At 34.0% G+C, this 24,166-nt stretch overlaps 1 protein-coding gene and 2 non-coding genes across 5 annotated transcripts; 2 read left to right on the top strand and 1 right to left on the bottom strand.

Annotated features, from left to right (window-relative positions):
• The first annotated feature begins 260 nt into the window (after positions 1 to 260).
• TRNAT-AGU lies at positions 261 to 334 on the top strand. The gene has a single exon. It is a non-coding gene; the product is annotated as a tRNA-Thr (tRNA).
• A 2,096-nt stretch (positions 335 to 2,430) lies between these two features.
• On the top strand, positions 2,431 to 2,504 carry TRNAT-AGU. The gene has a single exon. It is a non-coding gene; the product is annotated as a tRNA-Thr (tRNA).
• A 14,155-nt stretch (positions 2,505 to 16,659) lies between these two features.
• LOC109150069 lies at positions 16,660 to 20,509 on the bottom strand. 3 transcript variants are annotated; one of them, XM_019298047.1, is made up of 3 exons: positions 19,499 to 20,505; positions 17,209 to 17,300; positions 16,660 to 17,107 (listed from the first exon to the last, which is right to left on the bottom strand). In XM_019298047.1, the coding sequence occupies exons 1-3, from the start codon at positions 20,279 to 20,281 to the stop codon at positions 16,975 to 16,977; spliced, it is 1,008 nt and encodes a 335-aa protein (XP_019153592.1). In that variant the 5' UTR covers positions 20,282 to 20,505; the 3' UTR covers positions 16,660 to 16,974. The 3 variants fall into 3 exon arrangements, with proteins under 3 accessions (XP_019153592.1, XP_019153594.1, XP_019153595.1); XM_019298049.1 differs by having other exon boundaries at positions 16,753 to 17,107; positions 17,209 to 17,297; positions 19,499 to 20,498; XM_019298050.1 differs by lacking the exon at positions 16,660 to 17,107 and having other exon boundaries at positions 17,220 to 17,309; positions 19,503 to 20,509.
• Positions 20,510 to 24,166: the final 3,657 nt, after the last annotated feature.

The following is a 24,166-nucleotide window of genomic DNA, read 5'->3' as shown; positions in this document are numbered from 1 at the left end:
GGATGGCATTCATCTTCGGAATGTTCTTTGGTTCCATTCAACCATCCACGTGTGGGAAGAAACCCTAGATTATCATTGAAAAGCATGTGAGGGGAACAAGACTCGCGAAAGAGAGCGAGAGAAAAAGTTCCAATAGTTTCGACTGATATTCCCATTTTAACAAATCAAATCACCTTAAAATGGAGTAATAAGGATATTAAAGTTTAAACAAAAGGCAAAATGATAACAACAATGACAATATCAATAATAAAAAATGTCTAGCTCTTGTAGCTCAGTTGGTTAGAGCACTTGTTTAGTAAGTGGGAGGTTTTGAGTTCAATTCTCAACGAGAGCAAATCTTAATTCCAAATTTAAAACAATACTACCAATTTACAATAATCACAAAAAATAATAAAGATATAGGAGAATGAATTCTTCATTTTAAGTTTTATGTCATAGACAACTTAATCTTGGTAAAATTAAGTGCAACTTCAAAATAATGTTAATTTTTTAGTTTGACTTTAGAGTTTAAATATTTGCTATAACGATAGTTTAAAAATTTAAGAACGAAAAGAATTTCAAAAAAAAAATAATTGTTGTCTTTGAATTATTTTAAAAATTAAAAATAGAATTTATCCAAAAAAGAAAACAAAAAATTAGTTCGAAATGGCGGTTCAAACTGGAAATCCCCGGTTCCGGTTTGCCATTTTCCGGAGATGTGAACCGTTAGTTCATACTCAGAACCGAACCGTGGTCACATCCACTAACACTAAATTAAATGTCACAAAAATTTGAATTGTAAATAACATGCGTCAACCCTTATTAACTAATTGATGCACATTCATGGAAGAATCTAAAGAGATATAGTCAGGGTTAAAGTTCTCTGATGTTAATCCCCATCGTCGTACGCAAGATAACCGCCATGGAGTCGCTAAAGTACTTTAAAATCATTGGCAGGTCTATGATGTGTTTTCCTACGGCCAATAATTCTGAACGGAAAAATGTTTTACATGGCCTGTGGGGATGTTTACCAACCGTTGTTTGTTGTCGTCGTCGTCAAGATAGCCTAGCGTAAGGTTGGCATGCATCTTTGGAATGTTCTGTGGTTCCATTCAACCATCCACGGGAGGGAAGAAACCCTAGATTATCGCCGAAAAGCCGGTGAGGGGAACAGGACTCGCGAAAGAGAGCGAGAGAAAAAATTCCAATAGTCTCGACTGATTTTTCCATTTTAACAAATCTAATCACCTTAAAATGGAGTAATAAGGATATTAACGATGAAACATGAGGCAAAATGATAACAACAATGACAATATCAATAATAAAAAATGTTTAGCTCTAGTAGCTCAGTTGGTTAGAGCACTCATTTATTAAGCGGGAGGTCTTGAGTTCAACTCTCAACTAAAGAAAATCTCAATTCCAAATTTAAAACAATACTACTAATCTACAATAATCACAAAAAATACTAAAGATATAGGAGAATGAATTCATCATTTTAAGTTTTATATTTATATCATAGGCAACCTAGAATGAATTCTTCATTTTAAGTTTTATATTTATATCATAGTCAACCTAATCTTGGTAAAATTAAGTGCAAGTTCAAAATAATTTTAATTTTTTTAGTTTGACATTAGAGTTTAAATATTTGATATAACCATTGTTTAAAAATTTAAGAACGAAAAGAATTTCAAAAAATAAAATTAATTATTGCCTTTGAATTATTTTAAAAATTAAAAATATAATGTTTCCAAAATAAATTAAAAAATAAATAATCAGTTCGAAATGGTGTTTCAAACTGGAAATCCCCACTCCCGATTTGCCATTTTCCAGAGATGTGAACCGTCAGTTCATAATCAGAACCGAACCTTGGCCACATCCAATAACACTAAATTAAATGTTGCAAAAATTTGAATTGTAAATAACATGTGTCAACCCTTAATAACTAAATGATGCACATTCATGGAAGAATCTAAAGAGATAGAGTCAAGGTTAAAGTTATCTGATGTTAATCCCCATCGTCGTATGCAAGATAACCGCTTTGGTGTCGCTAAAGTACTGTTATTTTATTGGCATGTCTTTAATGTGTTTTCCTACGACCAAGAATTCTGAACGGAAAGATGTTTTACAAGACCTGTGGCGATGTTTACCAACCGTTGTCTGTTGTCCTCGTCGTCAAGATCGCCTAGCGTAAGGATGGCATTCATCTTCAGAATGTTCTTTGGTTCCATTCAACCATCCACGTGTGGGAAAAAACCCTAGATTATCGCTGAAAAGCCGGTGAGGGGTACAGGACTCACGAAAGAGAGCGAGAGAAAAAATTCCAATAGTCTCGACTGATATTCCCATTTTAACAAATCTAATCACCTTAAAATGGAGTAATAAGGATATTAAAGTTTAAACAAAAGGCAAAATGATAACAACAATGACAATATCAATAATAACAAATGTTTAGCTCTTGTAGCTCAGTTGGTTAGAGCACCCGTTTAGTAAGCGGGAGGTCTTGACTTCAACTCTCAACAAGAGCAAATCTCAATTTTAAATTTAAAACGATATTACCAATGTACAATCATCACAAAAAATAATAAAGATATAGGAGAATGAATTCTTCATTTTAAGTTTACAATAATCACAAAAAAATAATAAAGATATAGGAGAATGAATTCTTCATTTTAAGTTTTATATCTTAACAACTTAATCTTGGTAAAATTAAGTGCAAGTTCAAAATAATTTTAATTTTTTTAGATTGACTGTAGAGTTTAAATATTTGATATAACGATAGTTTAAAAATTTAAGAACGAAAAGAATTTCAAAAAACAAAATTAATTGTTGCCTTTGAATTATTTTAAAAATTAAAAATAGAATTTATCCAAAAAATAAAATAAAAATTTAGTTCGAAATGGCGGTTCAAACTGGAAATCCCCGGTTCCGGTTTGCCATTTTCCGGAGATGTGAACCGTCAGTTCATACTCAGAACCGAACCGTGGTCACATCCACTAACACTAAATTAAATGTTGCAAAAATTTGAATTGTAAATAACATTCATCAACCCTTATTAACTAATTGATGCACATTCATGGAAGAATCTAAAGAGATATAGTCAGGGTTAAAGTTCTCTGATGTTAATCCCCATCGTCGTACGCTAGATAACTGCCATGGGTCGCTAAAGTACTGTAAATTCATTAGCATGTCTGTGATGTGTTTTCCAACGGCCAAGAATTCTGAACGGAAAGATGTTTTACATGGCCTGTGGGGATATTTACCAACCGTTGTTTGTTGTTCTCGTCGTCAAGATAGCCTGGCGTACGGTTGGCATGCATCTTTGGAATGTTCTGTGGTTCCATTCAACCATCCACGGGAGGGAAGAAACCCTAGATTATCGCCGAAAAGCCGGTGAGGGGAACAGGACTCTCGAAAGAGAGCGAGAGAAAAAATTCCAATAGTCTCGACTGATTTTCCTATATTAAAAAATCTAATCACCTTAAAATGGAGTAATAAGGATATTAACGTTGATACATGAGGCAAAGTGATAACAACAATGTCAATATCAAAGCGGGAGGTCTTGAGTTCAACTTTCTTTAAGAGCAAATCTCAATTCCAAATTTAAACGGGAGGTCTTGAGTTCAACTTTCTTTAAGAGCAAATCTCAATTCCAAATTTAAAATAATACTACAAATCTACAACAATCACAAATAATAAAGATATGTGTTATAAATATTATACTTATTGTGGACATTATTGTCCATGTTGTAACAGCCATGTTGTAACTGATGTACTTATTCCTATTTAGTACATATTTATGCTTACCTTGTATATATATATATATATATATATATTGCCATAAGAATGGCTGTGGATGAATAAGAATAAGCTGCCTTCCCTCTTCTTTCTTGTCTAATTTAGTTTAACACGTTATCGGCACTTTGCTCTAAACAAAAAAACTAGGTTCGGCCACGTCTTCGCAATTTCCGGCGCCGGCGGGCCTCAAACCGGCGATCGGCTCCGTCCACCTTCTTCGTCACATCGAGGCGATCATGGAAGTGGGTCAGCCGCCTCCCAACTCGGTGGAACAAGAGCTGGATCGGGTGCGTAATATTCTGACGTGAACTTGTCTCCATCGGCGATCCGCTGTCTTCAGGGCGGCGATGGAGCCTTGGAGCCGTCCGGTGCTGTCTCTGATGTCCAGCAACATCATCGCCATCCTCAATCGATCGATCGACGGCCTCAGTATTCCAAGCTTCGTCAGTGATCGATTACAAGATCTACCACTGGATAATGGGTTCCAAACACGAAGGTGCCATATTAAGGAGGCATCAGCCCAGTTCGAAGCGCTATCTCTTAAACCAGACTGGAGAGAACAGATCAAACTTTCCCAATTGATCAACCAAATCTCTACCATTCTCACGTAGAGGAACATTGCCCACTGGCCATCACTTCTCAAGCCCTTCGACCTCAACTCCAACGCGACAAGCGATCAGCGACGGTGACTGCACCCAAATCGAGGGCTACGTTTTCAATCGCGCTTAATCGCATGGGTAGTGTTGTTCTCAATTGGGTTCAAAAGCAGTTCCAATTTGGGCAATTTCCTTGGTCTACAACAATTTTAATTCAAGGTAGCTGCTTCGATTTTCCGGCGGTGGCGATTTCTTCATTCCGATCAGCTGTTGCAAACTCTTGTTCGTCAGCAAAATTAATCGATCCGGCAGAATCAAACTTTCTTTCGGCATAGTTCTTGGACAGCAGCGATCTGGGCGGTGGAAATTACTTCCCGATTGGCATGGCAGCTTCAAATTAATTTTTTTTTTGTGGCAGCAACGTGTGGTGCGAATTATTTTCCAGCTGCAGCTTGTTGTTGGAAAGTTTTCTTGGCTGCAATGATTTTCTTGAAAGGCCCCGAAGGCGGAACAACCAAGGAATCATCAACTGGCCTTGTGATTAATCTCAAAGCTAAGTATTCTTATTTTCTAAGAAATATATTTATACTTTCATATAGTACAGTGATTGATCGTATGATGCAAGTTAACGGGCAAAATTACTTATCTTAAAAATTATTCCTTTGAACCTCCTTGCTCATACTACCAAATGGAAACGATGACAAGCTTGTTAATTTTTGATCACTGATATGATCTTTGGTGATAAGCTGTGCACATTTTTTATTGGAGAAAGAAATTAGTGATGTTGCTATATATAAGCAAGAATTATATTGTTTTGTGTGTTCTGCATACAAATTTGAAAATGGTGTATTTAACATATATAGAGAATTTTTGGAAAAGCAACATATTTCCAATAAGAAGCGAAGGCACTTCCAATTCTTCCCTGCTATTGCAACATCATTACTAACCTGGAGTTTTCATCAGATTGGCAATTTATCACTAATGTTGATCTAGCCTTCAAAATCTGAACACATGTCATGCTGGACTAGAGGCAGGAGTTGCACAATCAAATGACAGGAATAAGTTATTATTCATACTGTCACTGATCTCTGTGTCACACTAGGTGCTACGGCAAAGCAGCATAGACTGGGTTCTTGAAGGTATTTTTACATAAACACTTATTACTTGTTTATGTTTAAGTGAACCCAATTATTGATCAATGATATTATGGTTGTTGCTGCCTAGTTCTAGTAGTATCACATCCCTATGTTGTTGGCTATTTTTTTTTTTTTGCATGATAAATTGCTCAGCTTTACTCATGTTGCCAAGCTGTCAATTATTTGCTATAGGCCATATATATTAAGATTTATAAATCTTAATGGGAGCTTTGCCCAGATGGAAAATTAAAGCCACTGTTTTATATACTTATTATACGATAATCCTTGTATGATTGTCATGATCAACAAGTGGTTACAACATGAATTTTAAACATAGCTTTGCCCAGAAGGCGAATTCATAGCGCTAGTTATATGATAATAGCACTATGACAAGTTATGTGACTAATGTCAAATTGATTTAATTCTGATTTGGAAGTCGATGATTATTTGTCCAAATTCATGCTTATTGATGGTACTAGTCTTTATCATAAAATTATATGGCATGAGTTTTGCATCTTGAATATCTCAAATTTGAGTATCTGAACAAAATAATAGTGCATTTTTTCAATATAGTTTTGCCCAGAAGGTAAATCAAGAGCACTAATTTTATCTATCACCCGTTATCTTGGCCCAAGCACTCGATTATAGATATTTGATCTAAAAGGATCTATAGACCCTAAGTCAATCCCTAAAGGATATTTGGTGTATGTTATTTCGTGTATGCGGGTCTCATTGTCAATGGTCGTATTGTACTCTAGTAATAGTATATGACAAAATTATGCTAAGTGTTTGGTCATTGGGCTATTTTTAATAAGGTCTGGAAGACCCTGGATGTGAATTGATATTTAAAGTGACTAATGACTTATGAATGAAGTTTGCAACTTCTATTTCTAATGCTATGATACTCTCTGAAAGTCAAAATTGACTCACATCATGTTGGTTTGCCTGAAGCAAACAAGTTGTGTTTTTTTTACACATAATCACTGCCTGAAAATTCTGACCGGCACGGTTTGAAAATTAAATTCGTGAAAAATACTTCTTGAACTCCTTTTGGCATGGAATTTTTTCTGGAGAACCTAGACTCATGGTATTTGATGTCTATAAAAATATTTTGTTAAAAATATGCTTTGGTTATTCTAGAAAAATTGTAAAGTTTTGGCAGTGTGCTGCCAATTATTTTTCTTCCTGGAGCAATGTTGGAAAAAATCTCGGGAAAAATACTTTTACACCTTGGATTGGCATGAAAATTTTCATGTACGTTCTATACTTGATGAACTACATATATGTAAAATTTTGTGCCAAAATGTGTTACCTTTTTCCCCCAAGAAAATTCTGAAATCCAGGTCACAATTCTGAAAATTTTTGCCGTTTTCAGCTTGTATATCTTGCTATTTTGTGATGTTTTCATGCTTGTATGAAACTATGAGATAAAATGAGAGCTTTCTTGGAAAATTGCTGTTTTTGACGCCCCAAAAATGGAATGAATGGGCCCGACAGCAAACATGTGCTCATTATTCTTCGGCGAACGGTACTTCTCTCATTTTTCTAATTTATGAATTAATAAACAATATCTCTTGTCATGTCATGCCTTGTGTGTACCAAACATGCTATTCTTTATTTAATGGATGTGCATGACTCAATTGAGAGTTTGGTGTCCAAGACATAAGGGACAATTATATCACATGCTATTGCATGCTTCTCTTTAATTTACAACTTTTAGCATATAATCTCTTGATTAGGCTCATATAAGAGCTTTTGTTATTTCTTGTTGGCAATTAATTATTTTGCTATAGGCCATAGCTATTGAGATTTATCACCCAACTTATAAGTGGGAAAATAGCATGAATTCTCAATAGGGTTAGGTTGCACCTGTCGTTGCTAAACCTTAGCTTGCATGTGATAATAGTTAAAGGCTATGACATGTTTACAGTGCTAGTTTCTGCTATAGAAACTTTTTGACATGAGTTTTGAGCATATGATATTTAAATTTATAGCCCTCATTTTTTTATTTGCCTAGAAGGTAGATTAAGGACTTTAATTCTCTAAGTCACCCTTTAGGATGGACCTTGACAATAAATTCATGACAAATAATGATCCACCTATCCCATCAATCCCCGAAGGATTGCTATGACGTTACTATGAGTCAAGTTCTTTTTACCCAAGTCTAACTCAATGCATATCACAAATCAATCCCTCAAGGATTGCTATACCCCCTTTTTTCACCTAGTACATGGTTTCAGAAGTAACATTTCCCTATCTGCGTTATTTTATTTGCGCAGTCTATTTTATATCACCACCACAACGTACCTCTAAAAGGGCTATCAAAGAAACCCCCGTCTATTGATTAAATACTGAAAGCCCATGATAGGGGATCAATACATATAATTGGGTACGTTGACTGCATTCCTAATGAAGATTGTTTCTCGGCATTAGGGGGAGATAATATACTACTCTGTAGCTTTTTGGAATGCCAAGAAATTTCATAAGAATAAAAACATCTTCATTATTTAAATCCATGTACTAGTTAGATTGAACTGGAAGTTCAAAAGATAATCTATTTGCGATTTTAGCAAATAATCTGCCAAATACATCTATTGATCATAATGATCATAAAAGAAGTGACTAGGTCCTATATCCTTGGACCAAACATATCTATCGATACTCCTTGACACTAGAAGTGTAGGAGATCTTTCGGTGAAAGAGATATGGATCATAATACTAGATCTAGTAAAGAAATATTGTCACTCTTGAAATAGCTTGAACAATTATGTCCTGCAGACGTTCGTCCAGATGACGAAAAACCCTAGTAAAAAATTTATAGGTGCACCAAACAAACGTAATACTAGGGATGCGGAACGACCAGATCAAAATATCTTTGGGAAATGTTTAGAATCTGGTTGTTTTAGAAATTGCCATTACTTTTACAAATATGGGAGTTTTACAAAAAGGTTATAGTTGTCGACAACACAATTGCCATTACAAATTGCTCGTTATATGATAATCTGGATCCAGAGTTAGGCACCAGAAGTGCCATGACTATTTAATATATAAAGGAGCAATTAAGGCATAGCTCGACTCACTAAAATGAATAAATTCTCTTTATAACAATACACCATTTGAGCGTTAACCCTGAAGGTTACAAATGGGTGTGTGCATGAAAGAGAAATAAGAATAATGAGGTGATGAAGCGAGTTTGTAGCCTATGGGTTCACGCAGAGACCCTTAATTGATTTTCATCAAATATACTCTCCCACGGTAAATGACATTAAGTTCCGCTACATAATACAATTGACAGAATAATAAATTCAGATATGCAGTTAAATTTATCTTGAGAAATCCTTGATGGATTCATAATTCTCGAAATGAGGATTTTTAAGTATTATTATATTATGTGTCATTATTTACTCTTTAAAGGGTTGCGAATGGAGTTAATATCCTCATTGAAGGAATAATATGTACCATTGTGTGCTCGATAAAGGGTTGATAATGAACTTATTATCTCAGTCAAGATTGATGGTGTAAACATTAATAAAATATTTAAAGAACTCGATAATGTCAGTTCATGTTTAAAGACTGAAACTTTTGAAATAAAAAGTTTGTGAAAGCTATAAGTATTATCTCGACTTGAAGATCGAGTTTTTCTTTGAAGATTTTTTTTATATATACACCAGTCAGCTTACATCTAAAATTGCTTTTTCACATGTCTATATGCATATAAGTGTCATGTTTTTATCAAACTAAAAGTTGCCTAATAATCTCTTGAAGCAGATAAGGAACCTTTTTGGACTCGAAGTCCCTTACTTCATTATCGTTGGAGCACCATTATAGAACCAGAAGTTCCATAATCGCAACATATTTGGCGATGAAATTGCTAGCAAAATCTAGTGCTCCCGCGTACAAATGAAGTACTTGAATAATGATTAACATATTCTCTGGTATCTTCGAGATACAAAGACATGACATTTATGTAAGAAACCATGATACGGTTTTAATAAGCTACTTGGGTACTGGCTGTTTTGTTTGATCCCCGCAATGTCAAGTCCAAAACTGGTTATACAATGAATTTCCCTAAATGTTCAAAATGAGGAGAATAACACTTGTGTTGCACAAATGTTATATGAGCTCTAGAAGAGCCATAAGATTATTGTACACTACTCTAGTGACAATCCAGAAGATTTGTCCAATTCATCTCTTTGAAATTTTAAAATATATGTAGAACTTGAAGATTGTTATCTTCAGGGGGAGACGGGGAGTACATTTATTCGAATCAATCCGGAAGATTGAATGTAAAATCCTGAAGATTAAGTCATAAAAGACTAACAGTTGCGCACTATTTGCAACACATAAAAACATAAATATCATGTACTCTTTTCCTCACTAGTTTTCTCCCATTGGGTTTTTCTAGTGTGGTTTTTAACGAGGCATGAGTATGATATAATGATGTAAAAGAGGAAATGTTGCAAAATAATTGCTTAAATGGACAAACCCCAAAATTCTGAAGATTATGCGGTTTGCGCCCTGAAGGCTTATGGTTGTACTCTTTTTTCCTTAACTAAGTTTTTCCCACAGGGTTTTCTTAAGTTAAGGTTTTTAATGAGGCGACCAATACAATATATGTTTTTACATATATCATGTACTCTTTTCTTCAACTAGGTTTTTTCCCACGTGGTTTTCCTAGTGAAGTTTTTAATGAGGCATGAATGTATGCTATCCATATACCTTGTACTCTTTTCTTGTTTAGGTTTTTCCCACAGGGTTTTCCTATCAAGTTTTTGACGAGACAAGATCGTGGTCAAATAATGTCCAAGGGGGAGTGTTATAAATATTATACTTATTGTGGACATTATTGTCCATGTTGTAACAGCCATGTTGTAACTGATGTACTTATTCCTATTTAGTACATATTTATGCTTACCTTGTATATATATATATATATATATATTGCCATAAGAATGGCTGTGGATGAATAAGAATAAGCTGCCTTCCCTCTTCTTTCTTGTCTAATTTAGTTTAACAATATGGAAGATTGAATTCTTCATTTTAAGTTTTATATCTTAGGAAACTTAATCTTGGTAAAATTAAGTGCAAGTTCAAAATTATTTTAATTTTTTAAGTTTGACTTTAGAGTTTAAATATTTGATATACCCATTGTTTAAAAATTTAAGAATGAAAAAAATTTCAAAAAACAAAATTAATTGTTGCCTTTGAATTATTTTAAAAATTAAAAATAGAATTACCCAATAAAAAAATCTGTTTGAAATGGCGCTTCAAACCGGAAATCCCCGGTTCCGGCTTGTGGGGATGTTTACAAACTGTTGCGTGTTTTCCTCGCCTTTAAGATCGGCTAGCGTAGCATTCATCTTCGTAATGTTCTGTGGTTCTATGCAACCTTTCATGGGAGAGAAGAAACCCTAGATTATCGCCGAAAAGCCGGTGAGGGGTACAGGACTCACAAAAGAGCGAGAGAGAGAAAATTTTCAAACAGTCTCGACTGATTTTCCCATTTTAACAAATCTAATCACCTTAAAATGTAGTAATAAAGATATTCAATTTGGAACTAAAGGCAAAATGATAACAACAATGACAATAAAAATAAAAGCATACTACAAATCTGCAACAATTGCCTATAAAAATATGGAAGAATGTATTCTTCATTTTAGGTTTTATATCATAGGAAACTTAATCTTGGTAAAATTAAGTGCATGATTATTTTAATTTATTTGGTTTAACTTTAATTGTTGCATTTGAATTATTTTAATAGTTAAAAATAGAATTTACACAAAAAATAAAAAATAAAAAAAAAAGTTCGAAATGGCGTTTCGAACCGTCAATTTTCTATTTTATTTCATAAGCAACTTAATCTTGGTAAAATAAAGTGCAAGTTCAAAATTATTTTAATTTTTTTAGTTTGACTTTAGAGTTTAAATATTTTATATAAGCATTGTTTAAAAATTTATTAATGAAAGAAATTTAAAAGAACAAAATTAATTGTTTCCTTTGAATTATTTTAAAAATTAAAAATAGAATTTACCCAATAAAAAAAAATATGTTCGAAATGGCAGTTCAAACAGGAAATCCCCGGGTCCGGTTTGCCATTTTCCGGAGATGTGAACTGTCAGTTCATAATCGGAACCGTACCTTGATCACATCCACTAACACTAAATTAAATGTTGCAAAAATTTGAATTGTAAATAACATGCGCCAACCCTTATTAACTAAATGATGCACATTCATGGAAGAATCTAAAGAGATAGAGTCAAGGCTGAAGTTTTCTGATTTCAATCCCCATTGTCGAACGCAAGATAACCGCCATGGCGTCGCGGAAGTATGTACTATAATTTTATTTGCTTATCCATGATGAGTTATCCTACTACCAAGAATTCTGACTGGATGTTTACATGGCCTGTGGGGATGTTTACCAACCGTTGGGTGTTGTCTTCCTCATCAAGATCGGCTAGCGTAAGGCTGGCAATCATCTTCAGAACATGGTTCCATGGAACCATCCATGGGAGAGAAGAGACCTTAGATTATTGTTGAAAAGCCGGTGAAGGAGACAGGACTCGCGAAAGAGAGCGAGAGAAAAAATTCAAATAGTCTCGACTGATTTTCCTATTTTAACGAATCTAATCACCTTAAAATTGAGTAATAAGGATATTAAAGTTGAAACCAAAGGCAAAATGATAACAACAATAACAACAATGACAACAATGACAACAATGACAACAATGACAATAATGACAATAATAATAATAATAATAATAATAATAATAATAATAATAATAATAATAATAATAATAATAATAATAATAATAATAATAATAATAATAAAATGCCTAGCTCTTGTAGTTTAGTTGGTTGGCGCATTCATTTAGTAAGTAGGAGGTCTTGAGTCCAACCCTCGACAAGAGCAAATCTCAATTTCAAATTTAAAAGTATACTACAAATCATTATATGGAAGAATGAATTCTTCATTTTAAGTTTTTTTATCATAGGCAACTTAATCTTGTTAAAATTAAGTGTAAGTCCAAAATTATTTTAATTTTTTTAGTTTAAACTTTTGAGTTTTAAATTATTTTAATTTTTTTAGTTTAACTTTAGAGTTTTAAATTATTTTAATTTTTTTAGTTTAACTTTAGAGTTTAAATATTGTTTATCGGCACGATCCGTCTGGAGGGATGCTCCCCCTCCGTTTGTGGACATTTCTTTGAGTTAATGCAATCCCAGTTCCTTGGCTTTCAAAAAAAAAAATTGATATAACCGTTGTTTAAAAATTTAAAAATGAAAAAAATTTCAAAAAACAAAATTAATTGTTGCATTTGAATTATTTTAAAAATTGAAAATAGAATTTACCCACCAAAAAAAAAATAAATAAATACAGTTTGAAGTGGCAGTTCAAACCGAAAATTCCCGGTTTCGGTTTGCCATTTTCCGGAGATGAGTTCATAATCAGAACCAAACCGTTGTCACATTTACTCACACTAATAAAATGTTACGAAAATTTGAATTGTAAATAAGATGTGTCAACCCTATTAAGTAAATGCAGCACATAAAATGGGACAAAAAGTTATATATCTTACGATGAACAAACAATTAAAAAAAAAAAAAAAAACTCTAAAATTTGTGAACATCTAGTATACTCTAGTTTATTTAGTGGGTTAGCCAAAGAGCTTGATATGGATTTATTAAAATAATAAAATCTTTTCTACCAGTAGAAGGCAGCTTTAACTGCTTGCCACTGATAAACAATAAAGCAATTAATATAAAACTTTAAAGCAATATTCTTTGTTAGTGGTCAAAAGAATTTGGAGGAAAAAGAAACAAATGTCAATCATCTCTGATTTCTTCATGTATTGGAAAGTGGAAATCAATTATCAGAGTCTTTCAAGTTCTTCAGAAATCACATTACCAAAAAGCTTGGTAATAAATTAAAACTCCAACAATGGGCTACCATATTTTACCTCCATTGCCACTGGTAATTTCAATTTTTATGGCAACCAAAGAAAATGCAGAATCAGTAGTTTTAATTTGCAGATGCAGCAAACAGTAAATTCGCATATAGAAGAAGTAATTGTGTATACGCATGAGGAAAGTGGGGCAATATTGCCAATCACACGCAACATAACATTTGGGGTGTTTGGTAAATAGTTGTTAGTTGATTGGGTTTGTGAGTTTTGACTAAGCTAGTTGATATTAGTAAATTGTAGAAAGATGTTTGGTAAATTAGATGTTAACTGATAGTTGATTACGTGCAAAATGACTTTTTCAAAAAACTGATCCAAAAAACAACTTTAAGCACCTTTTTGAATTTTAGCATTTTGGAGAAATAAGTTGTTACTAAAAGCTAATTAATTAAACACTTATATGAATTGTTTAACCAAGTCAAACAGCTAACAGTGATCAAACAAGTCAAAAGCCGGTCAGCACCTAGTCATGTCATTTTTATGAAGTATACCTTAAGGTTTAGACTTGTGGGTTTTTTAGTTGTACTTTGTTTTTTAAATTTTTCAGTAAATTTATTTATTGATAACAATTTTTGCTCCATTATGCTATGAATGAATTATGGATTATTTATGCTATCATGAATATATGATTAGTCCATATGATCTTTTGAAGATGTAAAATCTTTGTATTGTTCAATTACAAAGAAGAAAAAAGGAGAGTTTTGAGTAGTTAATAATATCATTTTTTTAATGTCATTTAAACATATTTGTTGACATAGGATCAAATTAAAATGGTTATGTTACAATAATGTTAGAACCAATGGAGATGTTCTGAACAAAATTACTAAAAGTAGAATGACACATTTAAATCTATGACCAAAATAGGAAAAAGAAATTAACACTTGGATTAAATAGACTAAAATGCATTTGTATCAAATAATTTTGTTTACTGAAGACCAAAAGTAGAAATGTAAAATGACACCTATAAATATATGACCAAAAATGAAATTAATTTTATTTATGCTTCAAAATAGGGGGAGAATCGTAATTGATGGATGGTGTACCAAGCCGACTAAATGGATCGACCCAAGAAATATAACTAGATCAAAGAAGTCCAAGAAGAAGCCTAGTACAAGACAAGTGAAGTTTTGATAGGCAATTTATATCGTGGACCAGGGTCCCCATAGCATTGTGGACCCTAGATCAAGACGACGTCGTTTTGATATTTAAGTTTTAATAGATTTTGTATTTTCCCGTTTCTCATGTTTCAACACAAATTTTAATTTATTCTATGTACAGAATCAATATCCTTAAGGTACAAATTTTCATAACACGATACACAAAAACTCACAACACAAGACACATACACATGTTATATATTTATTTATTCTCAAATATGATTTATATAGATAATATATATCCTATAGGCACATAATTTCATAATACATGACATAAATTCATAAAATAAGGCACAAAATGCTATGTGTTACACAACTACTAATCTATTTCATGTACAAAGTCAAAATCCATCCGTTTAAGGTACAGAATTGCATAACATGAGGCACAAAAACGCATAACACACGACACATACACATGTTTTATATTTTCTTTAGTTTAGGTTCAGAATCAATATTCTTAAGGTACATAATTGCATAAAATAAGATACAAAAACGCATAACACAAGACACAAAAACACATAGCACAAGATACAAAAGTGCATGTTATATTTACTTTATTTCAAGTACAGAATTCGTACGCTTAAAGTATATAATTATATAACTTGAGACACAAAAACGCATAAAACAAGACACATATACATGTTTTACAAATACAGTAAAATAAAATAAAAAATTAAAAACCTATAACGTGACTTGAACAACAAACGGTGACCGTCAAAATTAAAATTCAAAACTACGTTGTTTAGGACCAAGGTCCGCAATGCACTGTGGACCCTAGTCCACTGTATAACGATTGGTTTTGATAGTATTAGGCCTATATTCATAATGTACAAGGATTGAGCTTATATTGTACCAAGTTCAATTTTAATAAGATTAAGACTCCTTGGCAGTCTAGAATTTCTACTCTTAGCCTGAAATATGTATAAATAGATCCTCCATACATGAGAAATGACAAGCAATATTAAGCAATATACTATCTATATCCTCTCCGTATATTTTCTCTACATTTTTTCCCATATGCTCATTATTTTAACGGTTATGTTAGACAACTGTTGGCTGCTTAAAAATCATAAAACCAACAGTAACCAAACAATTTAATGCAATTGTAAGGACAAATTCAACTTTGCAAGTAAAATTTAAATCGAACTCATACTAAGGTCTGTTTAGTAAATAACTGATCAACCAAAATTTTAATTAATAAGCAATTTTTGGCGTTTTGCTACAAAACATTACATTGAGCAGTGTTTCAGTATAGCGTTTTGAAGAAAGTAATTTCTTTTCTTAAAATACTTATCTAATTTTGTGTTTAGTTCAATTAACGAGAGTTAACTGAAATTATTTTAATTTAGTTTTTTATAATATTAAATTTAATATTAATATATAAAATTTATATATTTAAAAACTCCATTAAAAATATTATTAAATACAAAAAAATAAATTTAAACATAATAAAAAATACTAAAGAAAAAAGAAAAAAAATTAATTTTACCAGTGAATAATAAACATGACAAGTAAAATGGAAAAGAATGAATAAAAAATATTTGAAATGTTTTTATTAAAAGAGTCGAAGCGCTATGCTGTGGAACCGTGTCCACTTTGCAAGGTGGACATGATTCTATGTTCATAATTAATGAACTATATGTTCATAATTATAAAGCTATATATTCATAATTTTTGAACTTCATATTCATAATTATTGAACTTTATATTTACAATTATAGAACTCTATGTTCATATTCACAATTATTGAATCTCTATATTCATAATTACAGAACTATATGTTCATAATTTAGTTCACAACTCTATGTTCATAATTATAGAACTATATATTCATAATTTTTGAACTATATATTCATAATTATGAACAGTTTTGAAACCGTGCGGACACGGTTCCACAGCATAATTTGCCCATTGAGCTCCACCCCTTTAGTGAGTTTGCTCAAGACATACAGAGTACATGACAAGGAAATACAAAACTATCAACACACCAAAAGCTTTACTCATATTCATTTGTACTAGTTAGCACCATTAGTTCTTTTCTCCAAAGTTATCAGTTACCCATATATAATACTAGATCATTTTGCACTGTATAGATATACTAAATCAAAATATAGATCGATTCGAACAGGAAACGATAACAGATGATGGTAAAAATCGAATGAGACGTCAATGAAGAATGATTTAATCAATTTAAAATAGTTCTCAGAGTATTATAACTCAAACGCTTTAATTTGGCTTCCGACCTACCACCACCGGTGAAGTCCCGACTCCCCACCATCTCCATAGCTACGCTATGTTTCGATGTTGGCAAGATTGAACTCCCTCCCCGCAGTTTCACTTGAAAACATCCTCAAGTCAGCTTCGGTGGGGGTCGATGATGATGAGATGACTTCAAGTTAGTCTTGGGGATGCCAGTTCCACTCTTCTTACTTGCCGGAATGTTTTTTATGAGAACAACAGATGAGTTTGCTTTCTTCAATGCACTGGGAAAAAAACGCAATGGATCCCGTTAAATACTTGAACGTAACACACAACAGATTCATAGAAACAGAAACAGAAAACCGGAAAACTTCACCATTCTTACAAGTCTCTATGCTTCCTTTCAAGAGTCTGGCCAACACTATCTAATGTCTTTTTGCAGCCTTCTTCAAATTTATTCCCTGGTTGAAGTCCCTGCACAATTCATGAACCATCATCATTCAAATCCAATGCCCACTAGGACAATGAACCAACCTCTGGGAAGGCAAATAGAGATGAGATGGGCTGAATTTATCTTCAAGACCCAATTTTTTCATACAAACATTCGTAACTCACTTAGAAGAAAGCAAACTGGAGCAATGGGACCATTTGAGAAGGAAAGTAAGTTTTCGTTCAAGATAGATGAGAAATATTTAGCAAGACATACTGCAAAAAAGCATAGATTTGATTTGGCTAGACGTTTATGTGTGAGTGATGGAGGTCCTTTGATCACAAAGCCCCCCTTGGGGTCTGATACCAATTGTACTTCCTGGTAGGTTAGTCAAGCACGCTTTGATTATCTGGTTGTCATATCCTTCTTAAAATCAATTGGTTATAAGTAGGTGCATATTAACCATTTAACCACATCCTTCCTAACTGAACTCGGTCGACGCCCAACAGTGATTATAGTCATTAATAAAAACAGGAAAAAGAGAAAGAGGCATTGCTTACAGACTACAAACTAGTCGAATTATGCAGGAAGGAGAGGTAGCAAATGACAACTAACCTTCAAGGCACTAATTTGCAGGGTGAATTTCTACTTGACATGTTTCTAAAGGCATCAAGATTCACTAGCAAAGATGCTCAACATTAGCAAAAGTCATCATCTTGTTTCACCCAAACCTCTTCCCTCCTTTCTTAGTCATCATACACAAAATGAAACTAGAAATAGTAATCCTGAGTGGAGTGTACATTTATGAGTAAATGCCAACTAAGGTCCTCCGAGCTTGGAAGTTTCGCCACCTTTAGTCATAAACTTTTAAATCGACCAGCCGTGGTCCTCCGAGTTTCGAATTTGACTTGCCGTAGTCCTTTCGTTAACATATGTCGTCTGCGTCGTGAAAAGTAAGGGCAAAACTATCTTTTTATTTCAACCCCAGCCAAAACAATTTATTTCCCTCAAAAACTAAAATTAGCCCTAATCTCCCCCCATCGAACTTCTTCTCCAATAATTCCTAATTACCCAAACACCGTTCTTGGCGAGCCAAAACCGCAATTTCAATCCAAAGATTTCACAATTGTGGATTCGTTCCTAGCAAAGAAAGCTCTACAGTTCTACAATTCTGTAGGGAAATGATTTGTTTTGGCTGGGGTTGAAATAAAAAGGTTGCCCTTACTTTTCACGGCGCAGATGACAACAGTTAACGGAAGGACTAAGGTAGGTCGAATTTGAAACTCGGAGGACCACGGTGGTCGATTTGAAAATTTAGGACTAAAAGGCGGCGAAACCAGAGGACCTTGGCTTCCATTTACTCGTACATTTATATATAGTAGGTAAATAAAAATAATTATTCAGTTACAATTAATTTGCCCCTTTGGTAAAATGCTTAGAAGAAGAGCGAATACCAATTTTAGTCCCACGAGTATTAGCAAAATGACACTTTTAGTCCACATGTTTAATTCCTGCCAATTTTCATCCACGACTATTGTTTTAGTACCAATTTTCATCCACGGCTATTTTTTTTTGGCGCCAAAATTCATCACGTTGGTAAGCCCTCCGTGTAAGACATGCCGAAATCTAAAAATTTTAAGGGTATTTTCGTCCTTTTCAACTTAAGATCCCAATTTGAGCATGAATAAAGGGATTTAAGCCTTAAATCGATCTCAATTCGCAGTTCTCTTCCTCATCCTGCCTTAATTTGAGGAGGAGAATTGCGAATTGGGATCGATCTTAGGGCTTAAATCTCTTTATTCATATTCAGATTAGGAACTTAATTTGAAAAAGACGAAGATACTCTTAATAATTTCATATTTCGGCATGTCTTAAACGAATGGGTGACCGGCGTGATGAATTTTGGTACTAAAACAACAATAGTCTTAGATGAAAATTGACACTAAAACAATAGTCGTGGATGAAAATGGGTAGAAATCAAACATGTGGATCAAAATTGTCATTTTACTAGGACTAAATTTGGTATTTGCTCGGTTGCTCCTTAGAAGAATTAACAAAATGTGGTGTTATCCCCAACTTGTTTGATGCAAAACAGTGAAATGTATGTAAATAAACGCAGCAGATGAACACAATGGATTATTAGAAGATTTTCCATATTTAATAAGACTCCATCCAGAAAGGCAAGGCAGATAGATAAGGAAGAAGATGACAGTAACCTTAAATTGCTTGAATCCAACTTACTTACTTGGATAATGTTTGAAATTTGAGTCTCTTCTCCATTCGAAACCTTGTGTTTCTTAATTCCACCGAAATTCCCATCCTCGGCGGCGCCGCCATCATTGGCTTTCCTCTTCTTCTTCTTCTTCCCCAAATGTATCGTCGTCTTAGATCTCTTGTCGCGAACCTTCCACACATTCTTCTTTCTGAACAACAATTTATCGCATTTCCATGGCGCACAGCTCGTGTCTATCACAGTAACCTCGCTCCGGGAAAACCCAAATAAATGTGCATCTATCTTCTCCTCCTCCTCGCTTTGCTCCAGTAGCTTCATTTCCACTCTACTTTGATCATCGCTCATCGGAGACGCGCTCTTGTCTTTCCCCCGGTCATCTCTGGAGCCGGAAACATTATTCAATTCCGACGAAAAGAATCTAGGGTTAATTTGTTTCCGGGACCCCTTTTTTTGTGCTGGGTAATTACTCGATTCCCCCATATTAAACAGCTCAGAGAGGGCATTGCTAAACGCGTTGAACAGTTGTTGTTTACCCCCGGCGGGATCGACCGGAGTTTCAAGAACCTGTTGTTTCTCCGACCCAGGTCGAGTCGAGCAGGATACTGAAGCGAGGTTAGTTTGCCCCAACTTGGTGGGGTTAATTGAAGCAGGAGGATTGGGAGAGGTAGAGCTGCTGCTCTGACGCAAGAATTGTTCGAGATTGACGTAGTCTCCGGCGGGGAAGCCCTTGGAGGATCGGAGGCGGTCGAGCCATTTAGAAGTGCCGGATTTCTGGGTGGAGATAGAACACAACATGGGTGCTGGGTGAGGGGTTTCGAGTTTCCACACAACCGGGGATTAAATGCGGAAAACCATCGGTGGATTTGTGAGAATACGAATACGAAGAAGCTTTAGAATGGGAAAACAATGGTGGCGTGACATAGGCAGGGGCGAGAGTCTACACTGAGAGCATGAAATGAAACGACAGCAGGAGAGGGCTGTCTACTGTCTAGAAGAGAAGGGAATCGTCTTTTAGTCACAATTAGTCTTACTTTTTTAGAGTTATTGGTGAGGTCATGACAAAAACTCAAACTACTGGGCCATATACAATAAATTCTCTTTGGGAACTAAGCATTATTATTTCCTCCCAAATGGAAGGTCATAGATTTGAGCTCCATTTTTTTTATGAGGATTGTTGTATACTTGTATGTCTTATTGTAAGAGCATCCTTATCAGTTTGAGATATTATGAAGAGAAGGTAAGAGTGAGTAGGAAAGAGAATAATGTGGGAGGGGAGGAAAAAAAATCAAAACTGATTTTATAAAAAAAAATATAAAAAATAAGCATGTCATTTCTTTATTGGTTCTCTCTCCTCCATCATTAATTCTTTTTTCTTGGGCAGAGTAATATCCCAACCTTTACATATGCTCCCCACCCCTTCTCTCTCTTGATTCTCTCTCTGCCACTAGGACATTTTGGCCTCAAAAGTAGTAAATTCTCCCCCATTTCTCCTCTGATGTAGATGCTCTAACACCATTTTTCGATGAGGTGTGAGGGAGAAATTTTTTTTTTGCAAATATATTTTTGTGGGTCCCATTGTCAAAAAAAAATTAAAAAGCGACTTTTCGTGGCAAGTGCGCGTTTAGCCCACCTGTCGCGGGACGTGTAAAAAGTCTCTATTTTTTGCTTTTCAGTTTTCTTTTTCTTTTTTCTTTTTTTCCCACCCTTCTATCTCAAGTGGCACCTTAAAATTTGTGAAAAAATTACACAAATGAGGATGTTATTAGAGCATCTCCAAGCGAGAGGCAAAACGCTATAATTCAACGCAAAAACATCAAACCTGCAAAATTGAGTGCTCCAATGGGAGACGGCATCCCTGCATAACGCCATTTTTTTGGCGTTACTGAACAGTGCTGCGCCATATTTGGCGTGGCACTGTTCATCCACGCCAAATGGAGAATGGGGAGAAAATTTACCCTTTTGTCCTTGCTTCTTTTTTTAATTCCAAATGTATCCTTTATTGTTTTATATGTAATTTTTTATTTTGTTAAATATTTATATTTTAAAATTTGTATTATTAAATATAAATTATATTATTTTAAAGATCTCGTTGAGACGATCGAAACAAGACTAATATTGAATATATATTAATTAAAATTTCAAATACATTAAACATAATTAGAACATAATAAAAATATATTAATAACTAGAATATATATTAATAAAAATTATTATTTACATCACAAGTTATATTTTATACTAAACTAATTAAGTTCGAACTAAATTATATTAAACTAATTATATTCGAACTAATAATTGAGAAATTAGATTATTTTAATGTAGAAATTTGGTGTTTTGGTGTTTTGGTGTTTTGGTGTAAATGGATTGGAGATGAATAAAATTTGGTGTGAGAATATTTCTTCTGATGTGACATTTAAAGAAAAAATTTGGTGTTTTGGTGTGAATTAGGTTGGAGATGCTCGTAGAACATCCCAAGAGTGGATATTTTGGTCAAATTTTGTTAGACTATATATGAAAGAGAGGAGGAGAGAGAAGTGGAAAAATAAAGAAAGCAAAATAAAAAGAAAAAAAATTGTTAGTTAGTGAGTACCCTAATGTGTAGTGCACACGCCCACTAGACACGATTGGTGCGCAAGGCACACAGTCGGGCACTAGTCAGCCTATTTCTTTTTCTTTTTTTAATTACAATAGACCCCCCAAAAAAACCTAAAGCCCTGCAAGTTTATTTTCTTCTCTCCCCAACACACTCTCTCTTTCACATCCTTAAATAAAAAACAAAAATAAAAAACAAAAAACAAAAACAAAAACAAAAACAAAAACAAAAACAAAAAAAAAAAAAAAAACAAAACAAAACAAAACAAAAACAAAAACAAAAAAAAAAAAAAAAAAAAAAAAAAAAAAAAAAAACCTTACCTAGGAGCTAAAGTTTTACACTTCAATGATGCCACCAAGTATCATCACTTGTCATACATGATTGCATCACCCTGTCTTGTTGTAAGTTAGAGTTCCATTAACAACTATCAATTGCTTCAAGGCTAACTTGAGTCCCATCACAACAAGTTTATCCATTTCCTCTTAGTGTTATTTTCATCTTTCTTTTCTCTCACCATCTCTTTTTGAACTAGAAATCTCTAGCTTTTTTCTTCCATATTGTTTTGATTTATGGAACAATTTAGTTGTTTAAGATCTAGTTCAGAAGTCGTCTATGAAGTTGTACTTCGATTGAGTCTGTACTAGTTCTGGTTTAGAGTATAATCATTTGATGGCTAATGAAGATTAAAGACCAAGGCGTGAACCAGTTGATAAGACAAGTTATAATGACTGCTCAAGATAGTTGGTTTGTTGGAGCTTAATCCGGAAGACCAACTATAAATGTCCTTAATTCTCTTTCAGATCGGATTGATGATTTCTAAGATTTAATCTGCAAATTCCATAATTCTCATAAGGGCATATTCATGATGCTTAAATGGAGTAACTTGGTGAATTCACAATTCATATCAAGTTGAATTTGATGTTTGAAGATTACGGGTTGTAAAACCACAAATATACAACTCGGGAGAGCTGCAGTTGAGGGGGGAGACTTGGAAGATCGGGAGATCTTACACCAACTCTTCAAGAATTTTCGACGCAATTGGAAGGCTGAGGATCAGCTGTGGAATTCGAAGTGCTTCGCTCAAAATCAATTGTTTGGTAAAAGACGTTTGACTGATTATGAATGAAGAGTTGGGCAAACCTTATTGTGGTGCCCCCCCAGATGTTGGAATGGCTATTCCGAACTGGGTTACCAAACGTCCTCTGTTCTTGTGCACTCCTCTTTATTGCATGCTTACTATTTTGCGTATTAACACTTCTCTGCACTACTAATAGAACTAGTTCACTAGTATATTCGATAACTTTGTTGCGCATCCTATTAATTGGTTATTAACAAATAAGTCTTAATTGAGTTACCACTGCGTAAAACTTCAATTAGCATTCGTTATTAAAACTCACCCCCAATTTATCCTCGTACAGGATCAGGATCGAGGTCCTATACCATGGAACCAGGCGGTTGTGTACGGAATTGTAACACCCCTAATTTTTAAAACATTTTAAAAGCTTATATAAATAACGCAATCTATCATTGAACATCCCAAACAGAGCATAAACAATCCATATGTAATCCATAAATAAATTAAATGCAATCCAAGGCACGTAGGTCGTTGCTATTACTAGTACTAACTAGACTAAGACTACGAGTCCATCTAGCGCGCTCCTTAGCTAATGATCATCACCTGAAAAACATATCGTAGCAACCGTCAGCGAATGATGCTGAGTAACCCACTCCCACGCGTTAAGTACAATAAATATAAATATAGGAAATCATTTTGAAACTGGAATACATATATAGTCTTAAACAACACTAGCTTTCAAATCAGGATCAAGACTAATAATAGAACAACGGATCGACATCATGAATACCAGTAACATGCGTCATATGTTTGCAATGCATAATAAACAGACAAGAACATAAATAACAATTAAAGGCAAACAATGGTATCCAATAGCAATCAATTAGCAAGTAATCATCAGAACACACAGTCCATCTTCCAACCTTATACCAAGTTCCAACCTTTACTCCTCTCCATCCTTATATCAGTTCCAACATGTACCTCCATGTCACCCTTATATCGCCTCCCTTAT

This window comes from Ipomoea nil, unplaced genomic scaffold (assembly GCF_001879475.1).
Source record: "Ipomoea nil cultivar Tokyo-kokei standard unplaced genomic scaffold, Asagao_1.1 scaffold2191, whole genome shotgun sequence".
NCBI lineage: Eukaryota > Viridiplantae > Streptophyta > Magnoliopsida > Solanales > Convolvulaceae > Ipomoea > Ipomoea nil.
The sequence above is the reverse complement of the archived record's forward strand: the minus strand, read 5'-3'. Positions and strand labels throughout refer to the sequence as shown.